Consider the following 19,312-nt stretch of genomic DNA (forward strand, 5'->3'; position numbering starts at 1 on the left):
AAAAGCAGTAGAAAACTTGTGGAAGTTGGACTCCTTTGTGAAAATGACTGAGCCCTATCAGCAACAGACAGCCCTATTTACATCAAAGGTTATATTAATATCTGTCAATAACAGTTTTCTGTGGGCCAGCCTAACTTGTTAGACACTTCACTGCCTAAGGTTAATGATACTGCAATGCCGCAATGGTTCGGTCTTGAATAAAAATTGCTTTCTCTAGCTTTTAATTGATTGTACATGTGCTCTGTACTAACATCCATGATGTACATGCCTTGGTATGAAAAGAAAATCATAAAATGTATTGTATGGTCTATATTATACGCTGAAGCTGAATTGTACACCATTCATTCCTTCACATTATCTGTATTGGGAATGGTATCTAATTCTATTGAATCAAGATAGAGATTTTGAAAAGCTCGGTGCTAATGATTATTTAGAGAAAAGCACAATCATTTTTGGGGAAAATGTAATAATACTAGATCTAATGCTTGTCATTACAGAAATCCTGCTGCTCTAGCCTTAAGCATACATGAATTAAACATTAATGGCAGTGGAGCTGTACCGCAAAGGCTCACCTCCTAAAATGTATATATATATATATATATATATATATGGGGGTAGGTAATGACAGCCATAAAGAACATAGCTTCTAGCTGTGCATGGGGGTTTGCCCAAGGTCATACTATTGTTGTATTCACATAGATAGAGACATTCATATAGATAGATACATGTTTAATATTTCCACTATCAAGAGAGTCAAAAGCTATACACTTTTTTAAAACCCTGATTAATATTTAAGTTGCTGACAAAATGAATATTTTGCAAACAAGACACATTTAAAATCAATATGTTGTCACACTTTGACAACATTTCAAACACAATCAAATATACCTGCAGTATAGTCACTCACCACTCTTTAATGTTCTTTAAATTAGAATTTCTCCCGAGCTGAAATATGGAGCCATCAGCATGTGATGTAACACAATGCAAGCGTTTATAATTCTTATAATTATAACAATAACCTCTCATTAGCAGCACATTGGTGTTAAAGAAACCAATAATACATACGTGTGTGTGTGTGTGTGTGTGTGTGTGTGTGTGTGTGTGTGTGTGTGTGTGTGTGTGTGTGTGTGTGTGTGTGTGTGTGTGTGTGTGTGTGTGTGTGTGTGTGTGTGTGTGTGTGTGTTTCTGCTATACAAACGGGAGGACTGGGAGGGGCGAACTAGGAGGACCACCACCACTACGACTATATGACTACTACTACTACTACTACTATAATACTATGATACTAATAATATATTTTAATAATAATAATAATAATAATAATAATAATAATAATAATAATAATAAAACACTTTAAACGTTTACTTTTTCACGGTAACCTATGCATCTCATTCACGTGGTTTTTGCGCACTCTCACAATACTCAATAAGAGCTTTCAAATCCTCAAAATTGGGGGGGGGGGGGGGGGGGGGGGGGGGGGTTGCTACCTAGCACAGAACCGCTGTTTACAAGACACTTTTTGCAATAGGTTAGTATATGTGTCAATCAACGTTTCATTGCAAAATTTAGGAGGATTGTACTTCGACATACCTATAAAAAGCAAACATGATAGGCTATAATAACTGACAATCATTTAAGACATTAACCAAACACATCCGAGGGTAGGCAGGGTTAAACTGTTGGTGCTAGAGGCGGAGCTCGAGCTTTTATCTTCAGTACCCTGGACAGCAGCTTGCATTCACTGTCGGAGGGAATGGGAAAGAAAAACACATGAAAACAAAATCTTATGTTACGTTTCTATCTGAAAAAAAAGAAAGAAAATATATCAAATCGCTGAAAGAATTTTTTTTTTAATATAAAGCGAATGGAAATAAGAAGCCGGATCGCTCAGGGATATTGTGCATTCAAGCCCCTTTTCTGCTAAATCATTAACGATGAACAATTGAGGAAGAGATTTTCTGCTCATTCTGTTAACATTGCATTAAATATTGATCAGATTATTAATAGTCGCCCTACAATCCTGTAGTTTTGTTATAGTGGGACAACATGTATTATTAATTTGCTTGCACATTTTTTTTTTTTTTATTTCCTGTTCTGTAACGAATGTTGTGGAATCGATTTTTATGCAACAACAATGAAGAAGTTTCATGATTTAAATCTTTAATTAAAAGCAGCTTCTATATGCGATCGGTGACTGGATTTTTTTTTTTAATTTTTTTTTTTTTTTTTTGAAGCCTGCATATTGATTGAAATAAGTTTTATTTATTATTATTATATATATTATTATCTATATTATAATATTATTTTATTATTATTATTATTATTATTATTAAGAGCTATTTAGTGGCTTTTCATTTACTCAAAATGAGGTCGTTTGACGACTTTCTGAACTATACCTCAAATTAGTGGAAACCACAGAACGTGAAAACAGCATCGTTGCGTCTTTAATTGAAACTATAATATAAATGTAACAGCGTTTATTTTATATTTGTACACAAACAATGAAGAAGTTTAATTTTCGAAAGGTTTTGGACGGCTTGACTGCCTCCTCCCCTGGCAGCGCTAGCGGAACTTCAACATGCCCAGGTGGGACCACTGGTGTCCCTGCAGTAGGAGCGGCTCCCAAGGAAATAGAAGTTCAAGAAACCCTCGCTTCGGAAAACTTTCAGATCTCTAAGGTAAGTTATCACATATAGATCTCTTATATAGCGGGTATAACGTTGTTGCCTTTTTGGTTCTGATTGGTAACGTTTCTGATACGGTCGGTTTACTGTTTGGTCCGTAGTTTGGGTTTGTTAAAATATTGCAGACTTACCCACTGTATTGCAATAGTGAAACTTGAAAGGGGTGACTTTTCATTGCGGAATCAATTGACTGGAATAAGCTAACAACGCCCCAGACTGTAATAACTGACTTGCAGGCAAATGTATCCGTTTTATTTTGAGCCTTTCAGTGATACGATCGAGTATACAGACTGTGATGGGTCAAGGCTGTACAGCTGCTAAAATGTTTCATTTATGGTTGATTATTACGCAGGGTTTCCATTTCTATAGTCAGGTAACACACAGAAGCTCAGAATATAAAAACAACACGAGCAATATGCACTGAATAAAAATAAATAAATAAATAAAAAAAACTATCCCTGAGCGTGCGTTTTTAAATGTATATATCGTATATGTAGATGACTTGCATGTATTGCAATAAAACTATCTTTATTTGTTTATTTTTGATAGATGTGGTATTATTACGAAAGTGTGTTTATCAAACACAATCTGACATTTAATAGCGAGCGAATTTGTCATTTTCTCTTGCACGGGTGAAAATTGATCTGAAAGTGCAGAACAGACAACTACTTACATTCAGTCAATGTGCATTCTGCTGTTCACTTTATTTCTGTTAAACTGAACCCATCGTCTAAAGATGTAGTCCAATTGGACAAGCGGCAGTGAGCTGTAACATTACTTCATAGCAATGTCATACGTTCTTTGTAGAAGTTTTTACAATTGCAAAGCTCAACACAGCACTGGAGTGGGTCTTAGCTGCTGCAAAATGCACATTTGAAGCGTTGTCGCTTGTTTGCCTAGGTACAAGATATTATATACAGCATTTATTAACAAATAATTCAGCCTTGCCCAAACTGCAGAATAAGCTTTTCGTGTAGAACTGTTGGTTTTAGAAGTACAGTATGATTTGACGAGATTTGCTTTGTGTGGTTCAAATAGATTTTCGGAACTGAAGTAAAGTTTTCATATTATAATGAACGTGGCTACAGTAGAAGCATACTAGATTATATAGCAACCTGTGCATAAAACCCGTTCTTGTGCGGCAGTTGGCATAATCATTGTGTTATAAAGTGCTTGCTCAGTCAAACTGTGGAACCGCTGCCTATTGTCTTTACATGTTTGAATTATTTTCATTTTGTATGTGAGGGATCATAATATATAGTAGCTTATTTGAAACTGTGGTCTACTTCTTCAAAAACCTTTATTTGTCAGGGTGGTAGACTTCAAGATTGAAACCACAAATGTGCAATGACATGACAAGCCTTTAGACTTGAGAGTGATCCCTTGTAATATAGTCTGGTAAATATTTAGTTATCATATCAACACACTTATGTAAGAAGACCACAGTTTTCAGGCATAACCAGAATTAAGATTAGGTATAAAAACATAATGATGCACTAGCCATTCACTGCCCAAAGTTTTATAACAAAATAATATTACAGTACCCTTTCTAAACCAAATAAAAGTTACCATCTTATACTAAAAACAAATAAAAGCACAGTGCCTCCTTAATGTATTTATTTATTTGTATTACAACAGAAGAATATGTACACACAGTCAGGGAATAGTTATGTTAAGCTGACATCCAATTTTATAATTTCACAACACTAATAAACATTATATATATATATATAATTGCCCGTACTTTTAATATTATCTACAAATATTATTAAAGATTAGGCACATGGCTGAGGTGAGGGAGGAAGTACATTCAAAGTCAGCCCTGGTGACTATGGGATGTGGAAATTATGTTAATATTATATACATTTCAAATCCATATTTTGATTAATGAATTTCATGAGGGTCACAGCTGATAATACCTGTTAGAATGGACAGCTGCTATGATGAAGGTAACCTAACATTTCAAAATCTGATATTTCTGCTTTATTATTATTATTATTATTATTATTATTATTATTATTATTATTATTATTTATTATTATTATTATTATTATTATTATTATTATTATTATCCAGACCATTGGAATTCCTTCTAGTCTTGTAACTAATACAATACAGCACACAATGATTATAAATCTTAGTGATTAGAATGTCTGGTGACATTGTTTTTATTGATGTCTATGTTGAAATTTGATTCAGTTTCAACTGCCCATTTAATATCAGACTTGTACAGATTTTCCTACAGTTGTTCCTACAGCTGAGCTCTCAATTTTGTTACAAGTACCAGAATGAAAGGACCTTCCTGTTACATCTGAGTGTGAAAGTGGAAGAAAACGATTTAATGGAAAGCATGTAGATGGGGGGGTTCAGTTTGTTTAAAAAATGTCTGAACAAAAAGCAGTTAATAAGGCTAAAAAAATCAACACATTCAAACGGGGAGTCCCAAGATCAATTTGGTCCCAAGATACGACCTTGAGAAAATGTGCCAAAACCCTGTTAGATGAGAACTGTTCCAGATAGAGTTCAAACAAACACATTGGACACCTCATGATGTGTAGAAAATCTGTGAACCAAGCTGGGGGTAACTTCTGTGAAAAGTACTAGGACAGGTGCTACTTTTGATTTCCATAGGAAATTCATTGTCATGTGCCACACATTTTTGGTTCCATAAATCTCCTAGTAGTTGGACTGCCAGGGAAGACTGTTTAAATATGACTAGAAATATATTTCAGAAGGGGAATTAGCTAGGTTTTTCCAAAAAAAACCCCCCTGTGGGGGGTGGGGGGGGGGGGGGGGGGTTTGTACAAAACGCTAACAATTACTGATGATGTTAATGACAGCATTAATTCTTGACTGTACATGTACTATATATATTATTATTATTATTATTATTATTATTATTATTATTATATTATTATTATTATTATTATTATTATTATTATTATTGTCAACAGCAGTTATTATCAACAGCAGTCATATGGAAGCACACTGATTTAAAACTAATGCAGTAAAGGCAGCTGTTTTTGTATTTTTTTATTATCTTGTTAAAATCACTGCATTGATGAAATAGTTAAATTACTTTAACATTACACAAAATGTCTAGGTGTAACATCTCTGCACAAGCCAAAAAAATCGATTAAAACTTTACAACTGCTCACCCAACATTACACTACTCATTAACCTATAAATCACATTCTTTTTTTTCTCCCCGGGGTGTGTTGTTAGCTCACTTGAATCGACAAAGCCCAAACAATAGTGTGCATTGTTATTAGAAGGCTATTTTTTTGTAGTAAGGATTTTGCAAATGGCTAATGTTTAGTACTCGTTTATTTGATAGCAATAAGAAGATCTGGGATGTGCCAATAGATATGGCAATGTATGAATTGATGAATGCTCATCTGAATGTCTTATTCAAATTCCTTTTTTTTCAGAAACACCAGCTATGGTTAATATAAATTTCTTAGTGGTGTGTGAGATTGAAACAATTATAGTTTGAAATCTGAGTCTGTGTTTTACGATCTCAATTCCAACACCCACCAGTACATTTAGCAACACCTTTTATTATCACCAATGCAAAGGCAAGCCTTAGCAAGAGAGAACAAGTGCTTCTGAGTCCCCCTTAAAGTAACAATGGAAAAAAAAATATCCGTCTAGTACATTTTGACTGATGTTATCAAAATGCAAACTCATGTTGAAATATATCATGTTAAGTCTTTTTCTTAACAATGCATCTTCACAATGAATCTTCTTTCAGCTGACATTTATTTCAGGTTGAATGTTGACACAGTATTTCAAGAAAAAAAAAAAAAAAAAACTAACAAAACAACTGTTTGCCACAAGAGTTCTGCAACAACTGAGAGAATGTGCAATTGCATTTTTTTTCTGGCAAGTAAAACTCTCCAGAACCTGCAGAGACTATTACTATTGATACATATAGTATGCCTCCCAAGACACTACTGGTGGGGCATATTGCCAGAGCTCTGTCTATATCTCATGAGCCTCTAGTGCAAATGAAATGTGGTGTACACGTGAGAGCAATATATTATTTCTTGTAATGATTTCACTGCTTGTAGACGGTGCCAGACTACCAGCACTAAAGTAAACCACAGAGCAATGTTGTTTGGGCACTGTATCTTTTATCATGCTCCACTGTGTGCATCCAACTACAATGCAGGGCAAAATTAAATCACCCATCATACACATCCATTTCTCCTTTGTTTTTTTTAAATTAACATTACAGCCACTTTTCCATTTTATGGTATCCTCTTTTGATTTCCATTTGACAATTAAACTGAGAACCATATGTTGGGCACCAAACTAATTTAATATAGAACTTCCTCCTCCAGCAGCAGATTTCTTCCTGTGGAGTCGGTTCTCTTTACCCCAAATTCAATTCACTAAGGCATTGTACATTTTGGAAGGTTTTAATTAGGGCTTCGAGTTTTCACCTTTTATTTTCCCATTTCTCTCCCTCCCTTTAAACCTTAATTAATAACTGGTAAGCCTTAACTGAATACCAGATTGTTTAAATTAACGACTCACTACTAGAAACTAACGCAGTGTAAATTAATAAGCTGAATTCGGTGATTACAGCCAGAATGAAATGTAGGTTCAAATAGAATCTGGTGAGATCAATGCATGCCATTTGTTAACTCAATCAAGATATGAGGGTAAAAAGAAACAACTTCCTTTGGTAATTAGTGTTTGATTAAGAAAGCGAATCGGCTCAAAATATGTTTAAAGGGACATCACGTGATCAAAAATAAAACCCGGAAACTAGAAGCCCTAGTTATAATGCTTACAGTAATAAAGTATGGGTATTGTATTATAATGGCCTAGGCACATACTTGAGTTGAAATGAAGAAGGTTTTCTATCTTTTTGTGCAATTGTAATTATATTTAGTCTTCTGAGTGCAAAATGATAGCACATGTAAAATGAATAATATGAATAAATGAAGCCTATTTATCTATCAGGGGATTCATAAGTTAAAGAACTGCTCTTGAATCCTACTTAAATTGTATTGTACAGGTGCTTTCATTTCACTAGGCCTTTGATGAAATTACTTAATTCTGTAACTGTGGCTCATCAGACTGCCCTAGGAGTAAGATACCTTAATATTACATCATGTGTACAAGCTACAATACCTTGTTTGTACACCATAATATATATATATATATATATATATATATATATATATATATATATATATATATATATATATATATATATATATATATATATATATATATATATATATATATATATAAGCTCTATTTTCTGTATATGCGTGTGGTGTGTTAAATGTTGCTGTATAGGCATTGGTACACGGGATATAAACGGGTATGTGTCTCATGTGTGTTTAAAAATGTATATTTGTATTTAGGCACAAGGATTGCACAGCACTTCACGTGCAAGTAAAAAGTAATACTATGTGAGCACAGGGAATTGCACTTTATTAACTCACGTGCAGTTGTACCGCGACTCCAATTGAATGATTGATTAGCAATCGAGTCACAGTACAGCTGCATAAAAGCTACATGTTTTCACCGACTCAGGGTTGGATGTTCGGTGAGTGGAGAACAGGACAGGAAATGGAGATAATAATTTGGATCATAATAATAGAAGTAAAATATCTGCTCACCGTGTTTTTGTTTAGTATTAGTCCGTTTTGTTTGTCTCTTTGTTTTGGCTGCCAGTGCCGTGTCCTGTTTTTGTCTTGTTTTATTTTGTAATAATAAACTGCGCAGCAGCGCATTCATTTATCATTTCCTCTCTGTACTGTATCTTTCTTCTGGTCTGACGTCCCTACTACAGCCGTCTTTGTGACAATGTGTTATGAACAAAGGCTGTTCTTATTATCATATGTTCTATGTTTGTAAAATCTTGTTTCCCTTTAAAAAAAAAAAAACTTTCATGCAAAAATGTACGTATAAAATTGCGCATTAATATATTTGGATACAGTGGGACATTGAGCATTAATATATTTGGATACAGTGGGACATGGAGCACAATGCCAGACCTATCTTAAGAGAGTTTGTGTTTTATATATAATTGCTTTTCATTTTTCTGATAGTTCAGCTTGGGTTTCAAACACACAATTTTGGCCAATTCTTTGTGATCTTAACAGATGTTTTGGTCATAATAGGTTTTAATTGAGAGAAAAAAAATGTTTCAGCACATCTAGATCACACTCCTTCCTGTAACAATCCTGATTTCCTTTTCTCACCCCCATACATCACACATTTCAATCAAAGCACCAGCAGGAGGGAGCCTGACCTGTGATGTTTTGAAGAAAAATGATCTTTCTCTTGGTGAACACATGACTTGTTCCCTATTTTATTTACCTATGATATATGAATTAAAACATAGTAAAACAATTTGAAATATGTTGCAGTATGGACAACACTGGATACAGCAAAGGTTTCTGGTAAACCCTGTTGGGATTTTTGTAACACTCGAAGACTAGTGTAACATGCATTGCATCTTGGAATACAATTGTTGCCATGCAAAAACAAAAACTAAAAAAGCTGAAAACTTTTGCATGTCATTTTAGCGTGAGAAGGCAATTCATCCACCCTTTTTAGCTATACCATGTCTTGGATGCACATTCCCTACAGGATGAGGAATGTGCTTGGTATGTGTATGCTATGTAATATTCTCATGACAATATAACAACTTTTTTAAGACATCTGACGAAGAGACCTCTGTGGTATGGAAGGCTACAACATATATATTTCAGCTCCTCATTTTAAAAAGATATTAACCATCCAATGTTTGCTCTGCATCACGTATGTGAACCAACTTAGCTTATATATACATTATTTTGTACAATCCTTGTGGAGGATGCTAAAAGGTATGTTGTGTTCTAGTGTGTTCTGTTTTTTAGAGGATGTACTTGCAGGGTTTATATATGGTTTACGGTGTCTGTCTAGCCAGCTACCTTTCTAAAAATGAACACCGTGACTCCATAAACTCATTTTGCATTGCATTATTGCAAATACCTAAGACAAATAGCTGCCTTCAAATTCCAAAATATAGTTTATATAGGTTAATACAGGGTTAATCCCTAGAAGAAATCAGGAGCAGAACCTTTCTAAATAATGGGATAGAGAATATCGGAATTAAACCATGAGGAAAAACATGTAAGAAATAACCAGTGAAATTTTGACACAGGAATGTTCTGGATGGTTGTTTATCAAAATATGTATACAGAGTTTCAGTTGTCAATGTTCATTTCAATAGGGAATTTCATAAATTGTAGCTACTATAAAAAACAAAGAAAATCCCTTGACCGTATAAGTCTGTAGAAAAGAGTTACTCAATGGCAAACACTTCATTATAGCAGCATACTTTTTCATTGTAATACAGCACAGTAGTACAATATTTTTAAATCTTTTGGTCATAGCCAAATTGGATATTGTTGTATCTCCATCGTCTGCAAGTAATAACCCTGATCATTTTTTGGTGTTTTGGTTTAGACACGTATTTATCTTGATGTATATTGGTCATCTTATCTACATTATTGTTGCTATCAGTTCGAAGTAGAATCTGTTTTACACAGTGAATTTGTTCATCGCCGTACTTGGTATTGGTTAGTGGTTTAAATACTGACCCCATTGTAGTGAGGGTTAGCTATCAGTTCTACAAAGCACTTTGATTAAAGGAAGGTAACCTCTAGGTAATCGTGTATTTTGTTGAATGCTCATGTCATTAGTAAGGATATCGGTAAATGCTGTACAAAATGATCTACATGCATCAACCTCCTCTGGGAATGAATGTACATTGTAGTATGATATAGTATGTACATGTTTTGTTAACTAGCAAGCCATTCTTAATAAACATGTTGCTGTGATAATCTTTAGCCAGTTGTGTGCAGTGTATTTTCTTTCTTAAGCTGCTTGCCTATACCCCATAGACATCTAACAAAGAATGAGCAAATATCTTGAGTATGAAAAGCTGCTTTAAAAAAAGGATAGTGAAGTGGATTTTTCACTCTCAGTGGCAGCCATCTCCAGTGGGATACAGTATGTACTTGGCTTGGCTCAATTCACTGCTGCAGTGCAGGCACTTTTTGTTTCAAAGCAAGCTGTTCCTTGTGAGTTAGGATTCACTTACAACACCACTGACAGCAATGTGTCAGATAAACAATACTACTGAAATTGAAAAAAAAGCTTTTTCTACTAGGAATTTAAAATAACATACATACCATGTGTACTGTGTTTGGAATACATAACAGTATAAGATGGGATTGTAAACACCCTCAGACCTCCATAGGCATTGTTTACTGTAGTTTGAGTTTTATACATGAGAGCTATTTGACTGTGTTGATAGGAGTGTAAAATGCTTGCAAAAGCTATTAACCAAAACCGCAGAAAATCAGGTGGCATTTAAAATAGGGATGCTATATATAAAACAACACTAATGATTTTTAACAAATAATAACAATAAGGTTCAACTTTTGGCTGGTTATAGCAGTATAGCTCTTTACTAAGCCCTAAGCCTCTACAAGACCAAGCACAAAGCCAAGTTGCAACCTTTTGTATCTACCTGCCTTGCAGACAAATCAACTTTAATTAACTGATTGCACATCAGCCAGGTAATCAGGATCAGGTGATCTTACGCAAAGGATCAATTAACCTCAAGCAAGTCAAATCCGCACCATTTCTACCTCTATACACACACATACACAATACAATACAACACAAAACACCAAACCACCACCAAAATACACACTCTTTACAATGTTTTCACCCTGTCACAATGAGAAAGGATGCAGCACTGGGATATGTACCTCTAGTGGTATCTTTGCTACTTTCATTATTCTGTATCCCAATAGTTGAAGAATATTTGACACATATAAACATGTGTGTCATTTATTTTCATATTACCTTGTTGGCTGCCTTGCATGTGCCTTTCTACAGTAGAATGGTGTTAGAGCGAAATTTCAATCCACAAACAATGAAGTGATCATTGAGGCAAGTCATGTCTCTTGCTTTTTGTGCTTCAAACCTGCCCAGCATGGAACGTAAGATGAAAGCATGAAGCCAATGTTAGAAATGCCACCAACCAAGGATTTCTCAGAACTGTTTTTTTTTTTTTTTTTTTTTTTTTTTTTTTCTAGTGCCAAGGCTGGAAGGCTAGTGTTGATATGTATTAACAACATTGGAATAATATATATTTATATTTTACTGCAGATATAGCTATTAAAAACAAACAAACAAAAAAGTCATACTGTGTTCATTTTACAAAGTGTGCTAATAGTATTCTCATTTATATTCCACAATATGGTAATCTAGTTTTCACCAGATAAAGGTACAATTGATCCTGCTCTTAAATACCACCATAATCACTGTAGTCTGACAAGGTTTTAGCCTATTTTATGATAATTTATTTCTAGTACTGTGTATGAGGGAATATCTGCATGAGCCGAAGTGAACATATCAATAATGCTGAGGTCTGTTCAACAAGTTGCAATAAGTGTAAATTTAACCCATTCACAGATACTGGCAATCATCTCTTGATTATATCCTGATTTACTGTTAATATACAAGTACAAAAATCCAGCTAGATTTGTTTTCTATTAGTTCTTTTTTTGTTCCCTTGTGATTTTTATTGAAAAGAGGGAAGAGTTTGATCAAGAGAACAACGTTATAGATGTGATACAGTTTAGTTCAAACACAGCACATAACGGTTTCACAAATGACTTTACTAAATTTGCTACAGTTTGTAAATGTCCTTACTAGAATGTATACAATTATTAAAATGACAAGGTTACCTCCAACCGAGTACATGCATCAGAACATTACTGCGTACGATTTAATAGCAGAGGACAATCTTTTGTCTTTTTATTCCAGTGTGGCATTGCAGTAACAGCACCTTTGGATTGTTTTCATTTTTGTATGGGACCCAATGGGTTAAAATAAAAAGCTAGTTAATGTAGCACAGTATATGGTACAGAATTATTATTAAAGATGACTTGAACTGATGAAAAATTAGATCGATGCCAAAGAGTGCATGGCTTTTCTTTTTCTTTATGCTCAGAGACATGACATATTGATTGATTAAAGGCAGTTCCAGTTTACTGATCCATTGGAATTTGATTGTTCTTTTTCCAGGGAAAGAGAAGTTTGTTAATGCTAATAGTTTCCCCTCCTATGCCTGCTTCTTCAGCTGCATTATTTTAAGCAGGGCCATTTTTTCATGAAATAACAAATATCATAATCTATTACTCATGCTACTTTGATAGCAGAAGCCCAATATCACACCTGCTGTGCTATTCTGCATCGAAAAATATAACAGAAAAACAAAAGTGTAATAAATGGTTGCAGATCCAATTTCTGATGTGTTGCCTAAACCAGAGTTCTATATATAGCTGCTGTTTATACTGGCATATCTTTAAATGCAGACCGAAGCTACAGATGCTTTTTGGTCTCTTAAAGACATACAGTAACATATACAATGTTCCCCCTTTATAGAGCGTCCCTTTATGTTCTTGCATCTATGGTGACTGACTGTATCAGGGTGTAAAGAGCTTATATATTTATGTTTTTTTACAACCTCATGTACAAAGCAGTTAAACCATCTTTCTAAATATAAATATATTGGTATATCTGTTTATTACAGGTGTCGTTGGACATGTTTGTGTTTGTGGAGCGGTCGGTGGTTCTCAGATTCTTGTTTTAGATGGTCATTGTCTCCTGTTGTCTTTCTTCTTATTTTTTGTGGGGCAATTTCAGCTAGGGCATGCAGGCAGCGTACCAGGGTAGCCTTAAGGCACCCAGTGACGATGTCCGCACGTTGTCGCTATGCTTAAGATGGCTTATTCTGCTGTTGTGTTAACAGTGTTAGGGTGGTTGGTTGGGCTTCCCACTTGGGATTGACCAGTTTTCACAGGATGCTGTTCCCTGTACCCACTTTTGTGTTTGCTGTTTATTTGTCAGTGCTCAGTCTAGGGTCACTCCCAGGTTCACAGAGTGGCTATGAAGAATCAGTTTTGTTCCCTCCCAGCTGACATGCAGTGTTCACTTTGCTTTACGGTTCCTCAGGTGAAAGGTGCATATCTGTGTTTTGCTTGCGTTTGGCGTAAGGTGGTTTTCCTTGTAGTAACTTGCCATTTCTGTGAGAGATGTACTGACAAGTGGGTTCCAATTGGGCAAGGTTATTTTATTGTTACTTTTGAGGATGCTTGAAAATACTTGTCCTGTAACTATGATTCTTTACTGTTAGTGATCTGTCACAGTGAACAATGAAGAAACCAGACAGCAAGACAGGAATTACTTTGTTTATACTGGACCATACAAGTTAATCGCACATCTCATGCATAACTAATAGGAGACTGTTCAGCCTTTCTAGAAGGAGAGTCCAAGGCTAAAAACAGTAATAGGAAAAACATACAAAAGAATCAAGACAAATACATATTTAATACACCCAGTACTACCCACAAAGCGTGTACAATTCTGCATGCCAGTAAAGATGGTAGTGTTTATGTATAATAGATTGCATACCCTCGTGGGGTGGGAACTAAATCAATTTTCTTGTCTTCACTGTGTTGAAATGTTCAGTAAATGGTTACCTAATAGGAGCTGCTCAACAGTGTTTGGTTGTCATGTCGTAATGATTTAAAAAGCAAAGATATCTTGGGGTCTATAAAGTGGATCTAAATGACAGTGAATCTGAATAATGTAATTGTTTAAATCATTAAAAGAAGGGAACTTTGCCCTCTATGGCAGCATGTGTAAGTGTCTTTAGTACTTTAAGGTAAGTAAAATGACAGGTTTGTTCCTGCAGTATTTTCATATTTAAAGACAGACTGTATTTAGATCTGCCATTGCTTAGATCAATTTAACAGACCCCTTAGCTGTTAAAGCATAATTAAATTGCATAACTGAAAATGTTATTGTCATGCTTGGATTTTAAAGGAACAATAATGAAAAAATGGTTATGATTCTGTTCCTCAAGCCTACCCCAGTTCCAAATGGTTGAAACCCATCAACTCAAGAATACAAAATGTGTGAAGAGACCGGGACAGCCACATCCAAAAGATTTGCATCATTTAGAATTTTAGGATTGCGACATCATTAAAAAAAAATAAATAAAAATTAAAAAAAACAACATTAAACATAGGAACATAATTTTTTTCAGATTTTTCATTGAATATATAGAAAATTACAAATTGGTATGTAATTCAATATATTACTGTAACATTATTCAGCAGGTTTCATTCGACTATGAAGCAAAAAGGATTTCATTGTACAGGGTGATGCAAATTTTTTTGCCATAGCTGTAGATCCCAGACCCAGTGCACAATACTTCCTCTTGTAACTTACAAGTTCTTTTCTGTTAATTTGTCCATATTTGTATTTACATAAATCGGTAGTTCATGTCTGAGATCCCCTAGCTCTCGACTTGGAGTGACACATAAATCAGAGGTTAATATAAAGTGGATTCCTTTTAGCTGGAAGGATAATGAGCAGTTTATTTGTCACTCTGATTGTTACATTTCCTACTTCATGCTCAAAGGCCACATGCAAGGCTAAAGCAAGCATGAAAACAGCTCCATACAGGGCATAGCTAGAAAAAGAGGCTACAGAAAACAGCAGACTTAATAGTAGGTAATAAAACAGCTCTCTAAATAACAAACTGTAGGCTGAGACCTAATTTGCAGTAGGTTGACTAATGATGATAGGTCTGCTTTATTTTAAAACCTCAGTATTGTGTATAGGAGGCTACTTAGTGATTTGATGGGTTTTGATTTACTCTAAGTGCATTATTTGGATTTTGTTTCTGGGTTGTTTATTTGTGGTTCTTTATGTTTCTTGGTTTTCTCCTGCCTCAGAGACAAAACACCCAAGTAAAGCATATCACTTTACAAAGTGATCTGCTGTTTCTTGGATATGTATGAAATGATGTAAACAAATTAGAACACTTAGAAAAGCTGAATTTGTGTGTTTATTTCTAATCTTTTCATCAATAATATCCAGGGTGTTATTTACCCAATGAATTCCGGAATATACCCTCAGAAGGTTAAGAGACCATGCAGATATGTTTAACACAGCTGCATAGTGTACAGCTACGGCCAAAAGTTTAGCATCACAGGCAGAAAAATATCCCCAGATATGGACAGTTTCTGGATGCTTCGTTGTTGGGATGATACAATCTGGCTTCTATCTTTCTCCTGACACACAGTGCTGGCTTTTGGGCGTCCAGACCTGGAGCAGCTTTACAGCTTTCAGCTGATCCTTGATACTGTGCTTTGGCTGGCACAACCTCTGTTGGCTATCTGACGACTGCTAAAACCTTCCTCATGAAGTGCAATGATGGCTGAGCGTGTTTCCCGATGGCTTGCTCTGAAGTTACAAAATCTTTGAAAAAAACGTGCTTCTGAAGCTTAAATGTACTCGTTACCACTTATAATTGTCATCTTTTGATTACATCTAGTTGAGTTACATGTGCCAGGATTTGTGATGCCTTTTGTCAGAAATCGTGTGCTTTCATGTTAGATTTTGAAATGTCATATTTTTCCATTTTTGTCAGTTTTTTGTAAAGCATATAAAAAACTACAAAGTGATATGTCTTTTAATATGTTAATGTACAATACATTAACATTATTCAGCAATTTTAATTTGACTTTACTAAGCAAAATTACATAATTCTAGGGTAATGCAAAACTTTTAGCCATAACCGTAAATTCTCTCTGCGAACATTAAGGCTATCAAATTTATGGGAGGCTGAACCAGGACATATGGTGAGCAAGTGTGTGGGAATGGGTAAAACTGAAATCTGTTTCTATCGAAATGTCATTTTCCACAAAAATGTGTACACAGTAGTTCCTCGCTGAACTAGCCATGTCAGGAGAGAGTCAGGTTGTCCATAATAATGAGCTGTCACTGCATGGAATTTAGAATCGGGGATTCATAACTGAGGATCATGGATTTTTTTGAAGGGGGAATGCTCATTTTCAATACCATGTGGAAGTCAGAAACATTTTATTGTAGATGTCAGAGTAATTCATTTAAATGGCACAGGTGCTCATATAGTGACGCAGTCTCTGTATGAACAGGTACATGTGTTTATATTGCGACACAGCGTCTGTGTGAACATGGACAAGCATCCTTTATATTCTAGGAACCAATTTGAAGAAACTGTTGTACATTTTTAGTTGGTTGTACCAATTTACAGAATAATTTGTCACTTCTGTTTTAAAGTACGGTCATTAAATATATATTTTTTTTATTTTGGTGCTAGCCTGTGTCAATCCACAACGGTTGTTTATCTTGATGTTTCTAATTTGCATGTGGTATTGAAAAAAATAAATTCTGGGCCCTGGGTCTGAATTCCTGATTACTTCTTGACTAAAGGTCTGGTTCAGGGTACCGGGTCCACTTCTGTTTTAAAGTTATATATATATATATATATATATATATATATATATATTTATATATATATTATATATATATATCGCTATATTATATATATATATATATATATGTGTGTGTGTGTGTTGTGTGTGTGTGTGTGTGTGTGTGTGTGTGTGTGTGTGTATATATATATATATACTAAATAACATTCATATGTTCTCTGTACACATTACACTAAGTCAAGGTATAAATCTGCACAGTAAGTCTATACAGTAAAGTATACATAGGGCTCTTTGTTTAGTTTTTATTTTTGGTCATGTTTCAAATAAATTGCTTTTCCCAGATTTAAAATCTTAATGATTTGTTGCAAATAATAGTTTCCTCTTGCTATTTGCATTTGGTTTGAATTAAAAATAAGGAGCTGCTTTTTTTTTTTTTTTTTTTTTTTTTATCAATGAAACAGAATCATAGCCTCAATCAAGTTACAATCAACACTTTTCCAAGAGTTTAATTGAGTCAACTCAAAAAAAAGAAACAGCACGTGATAAAAAAATAAAATAAATGAAAATGAAGAGCACCAATTATATAGTACTCTAGTAAAATTAAATGAATACCTAGTGCACCTTTTTCTCATGTGTAGCCTATGTGTCTGTTCTTGTGCAGGCAGCTGGTGTTAAACTTCCAAAATATACTGAAGCTGGTAGAAGCATGTGGTACTCACAAGGCAGTCTAGAGCAGCGAAAACAGTATTCCTTAGCCAGGAAAATAATTTCATCAGCTCAGCAAGAGCTCTGGATGAAAAACTTAAAACCGGGACACAATCATGATTTCCACAATTGGCTCTTGGCGCTGGGATAGCCTTTCTGAAACTGGGACTGTCCCGGCAAAACTGGAAATGCCCTGGCCAAACTGGGACTGTCCCGGCCAAACTAGGACGTTTGTTAACTAACGGTAGTTTTGTGCTGAATTCATTCTTTAAACATTCCCAAATATGTACATAGTTGAGCACAGCCCAGCATTTGCTTAATTTGCCATTTTTTCACTTTTATTTATGCATTTTAACTTATTGAGAACAAGAGATGGGTAGAATCAATGCCTCAGTTTGAAGTTAAAGCCAGCAGTTTGTGTGTGGTGAATTCAAAATATGAATTTCCATTTTGTTTCAGATGGTACGTCATGGCTTCCCATATCAGCCCACTGCCTTGGCTTTCGACCCAGTGCAAAAAATCGTGGCCATTGGAACGAGAACAGGAGGTGTGCGAATGTATCCTTTCACATTATTTGATATTTTCAGAATGGCCTGCTAAAGCAACCAGAATTAATCCGAAAGGTTGGATTTCCTCTCAAGGTAAGAATTGTACATATCCTAAAAAAGTTTTGTTTTTTTTCTCTCATAGACACAGCTCTTTAGAGACAAGAGTACCACCTTTTTTCATTTTACCTGACGTTTATCTTAATGCAACCTGAGAGGCGTGAATTTAGGTTTTGGGGATGTTAAGTACTTGTAATTCATCACTGGCAAGGCTGGCAACTTAACATTCATAGCTGAAAATTGTATAAAACAGAGGAGAATAGGATTCTAGCAAGTGATTCAGACCTATCTATCTGCAAAGCCATGAAGTGTTTTTTGTGATGCTCTAAAAAAAAAACAAAAAAAACAAAAAAAACAGGCAAAGCAGTTAAAGGAAAACAGGATGTGTATGACATAAAATAGCTTAGGATTTATGGCATGCCTGGTATTTCTTGTTTTCTAATTTGCTTTTTAAAGTATTTGCCATGATAAAAAAAAGACACAGATCTTTCTGTGTTTGTCTTCTATTGACTACTCAATACAGTAGATTTTTGCAAAGGAGTTCAGCACTAATTGACATTAATTACTGTGTCATAACAGGGGTGACCACAGTAATTACATTGTAAATATATAGGGCCCTATGTACTGTTTTCCTTTTTATGTAGGTGTTTTCATTTTATCAAGTCACAATCTATTGTATGTTGTTTTCTTCTTTTGGTTTTGGTTTGGTTTACAATAAAAATACATTAAAAAAAAAACGCATCTATATATAAAGCCAAATTAAAGCACTAACTGACCCTCGATATATTTCTAGTTTATAGCCTGTGTTTACTCGCTGCTCAAATTAAATGCTGCAATAAGCTGGAAATCGTGTTATGTCAATCGTGTTATGCAAGATGCTATCCGTTAGCTTGCAACAAACTACCATGAAAGTATTATTTGAGTCAACATTTCTTGTCACTGATTCATTTCACCCACC

At 34.8% G+C, this 19,312-nt stretch overlaps 1 protein-coding gene across 3 annotated transcripts in view; it reads left to right on the forward strand.

The window, feature by feature from the left end:
- The first annotated feature begins 2,341 nt into the window (after positions 1 to 2,341).
- Positions 2,342 to 19,312, forward strand: part of LOC121327553 (syntaxin-binding protein 5-like) — a 162,230-nt gene continuing 145,259 nt past the window's right edge. For all 3 annotated transcript variants that reach the window (XM_041271637.1, XM_041271639.1, XM_041271638.1), the window contains exons 1-2: positions 2,342 to 2,678; positions 18,209 to 18,306. In XM_041271637.1, coding sequence (XP_041127571.1) covers positions 2,502 to 2,678; positions 18,209 to 18,306 — 275 coding nt within the window. In that variant the 5' untranslated portion in view covers positions 2,342 to 2,501. The remainder of the gene's footprint in view (positions 2,679 to 18,208; positions 18,307 to 19,312) is intronic.

This window comes from Polyodon spathula, chromosome 15, assembly GCF_017654505.1.
Source record: "Polyodon spathula isolate WHYD16114869_AA chromosome 15, ASM1765450v1, whole genome shotgun sequence".
In the NCBI taxonomy this organism is placed as follows: Eukaryota; Metazoa; Chordata; class Actinopteri; order Acipenseriformes; family Polyodontidae; genus Polyodon; species Polyodon spathula.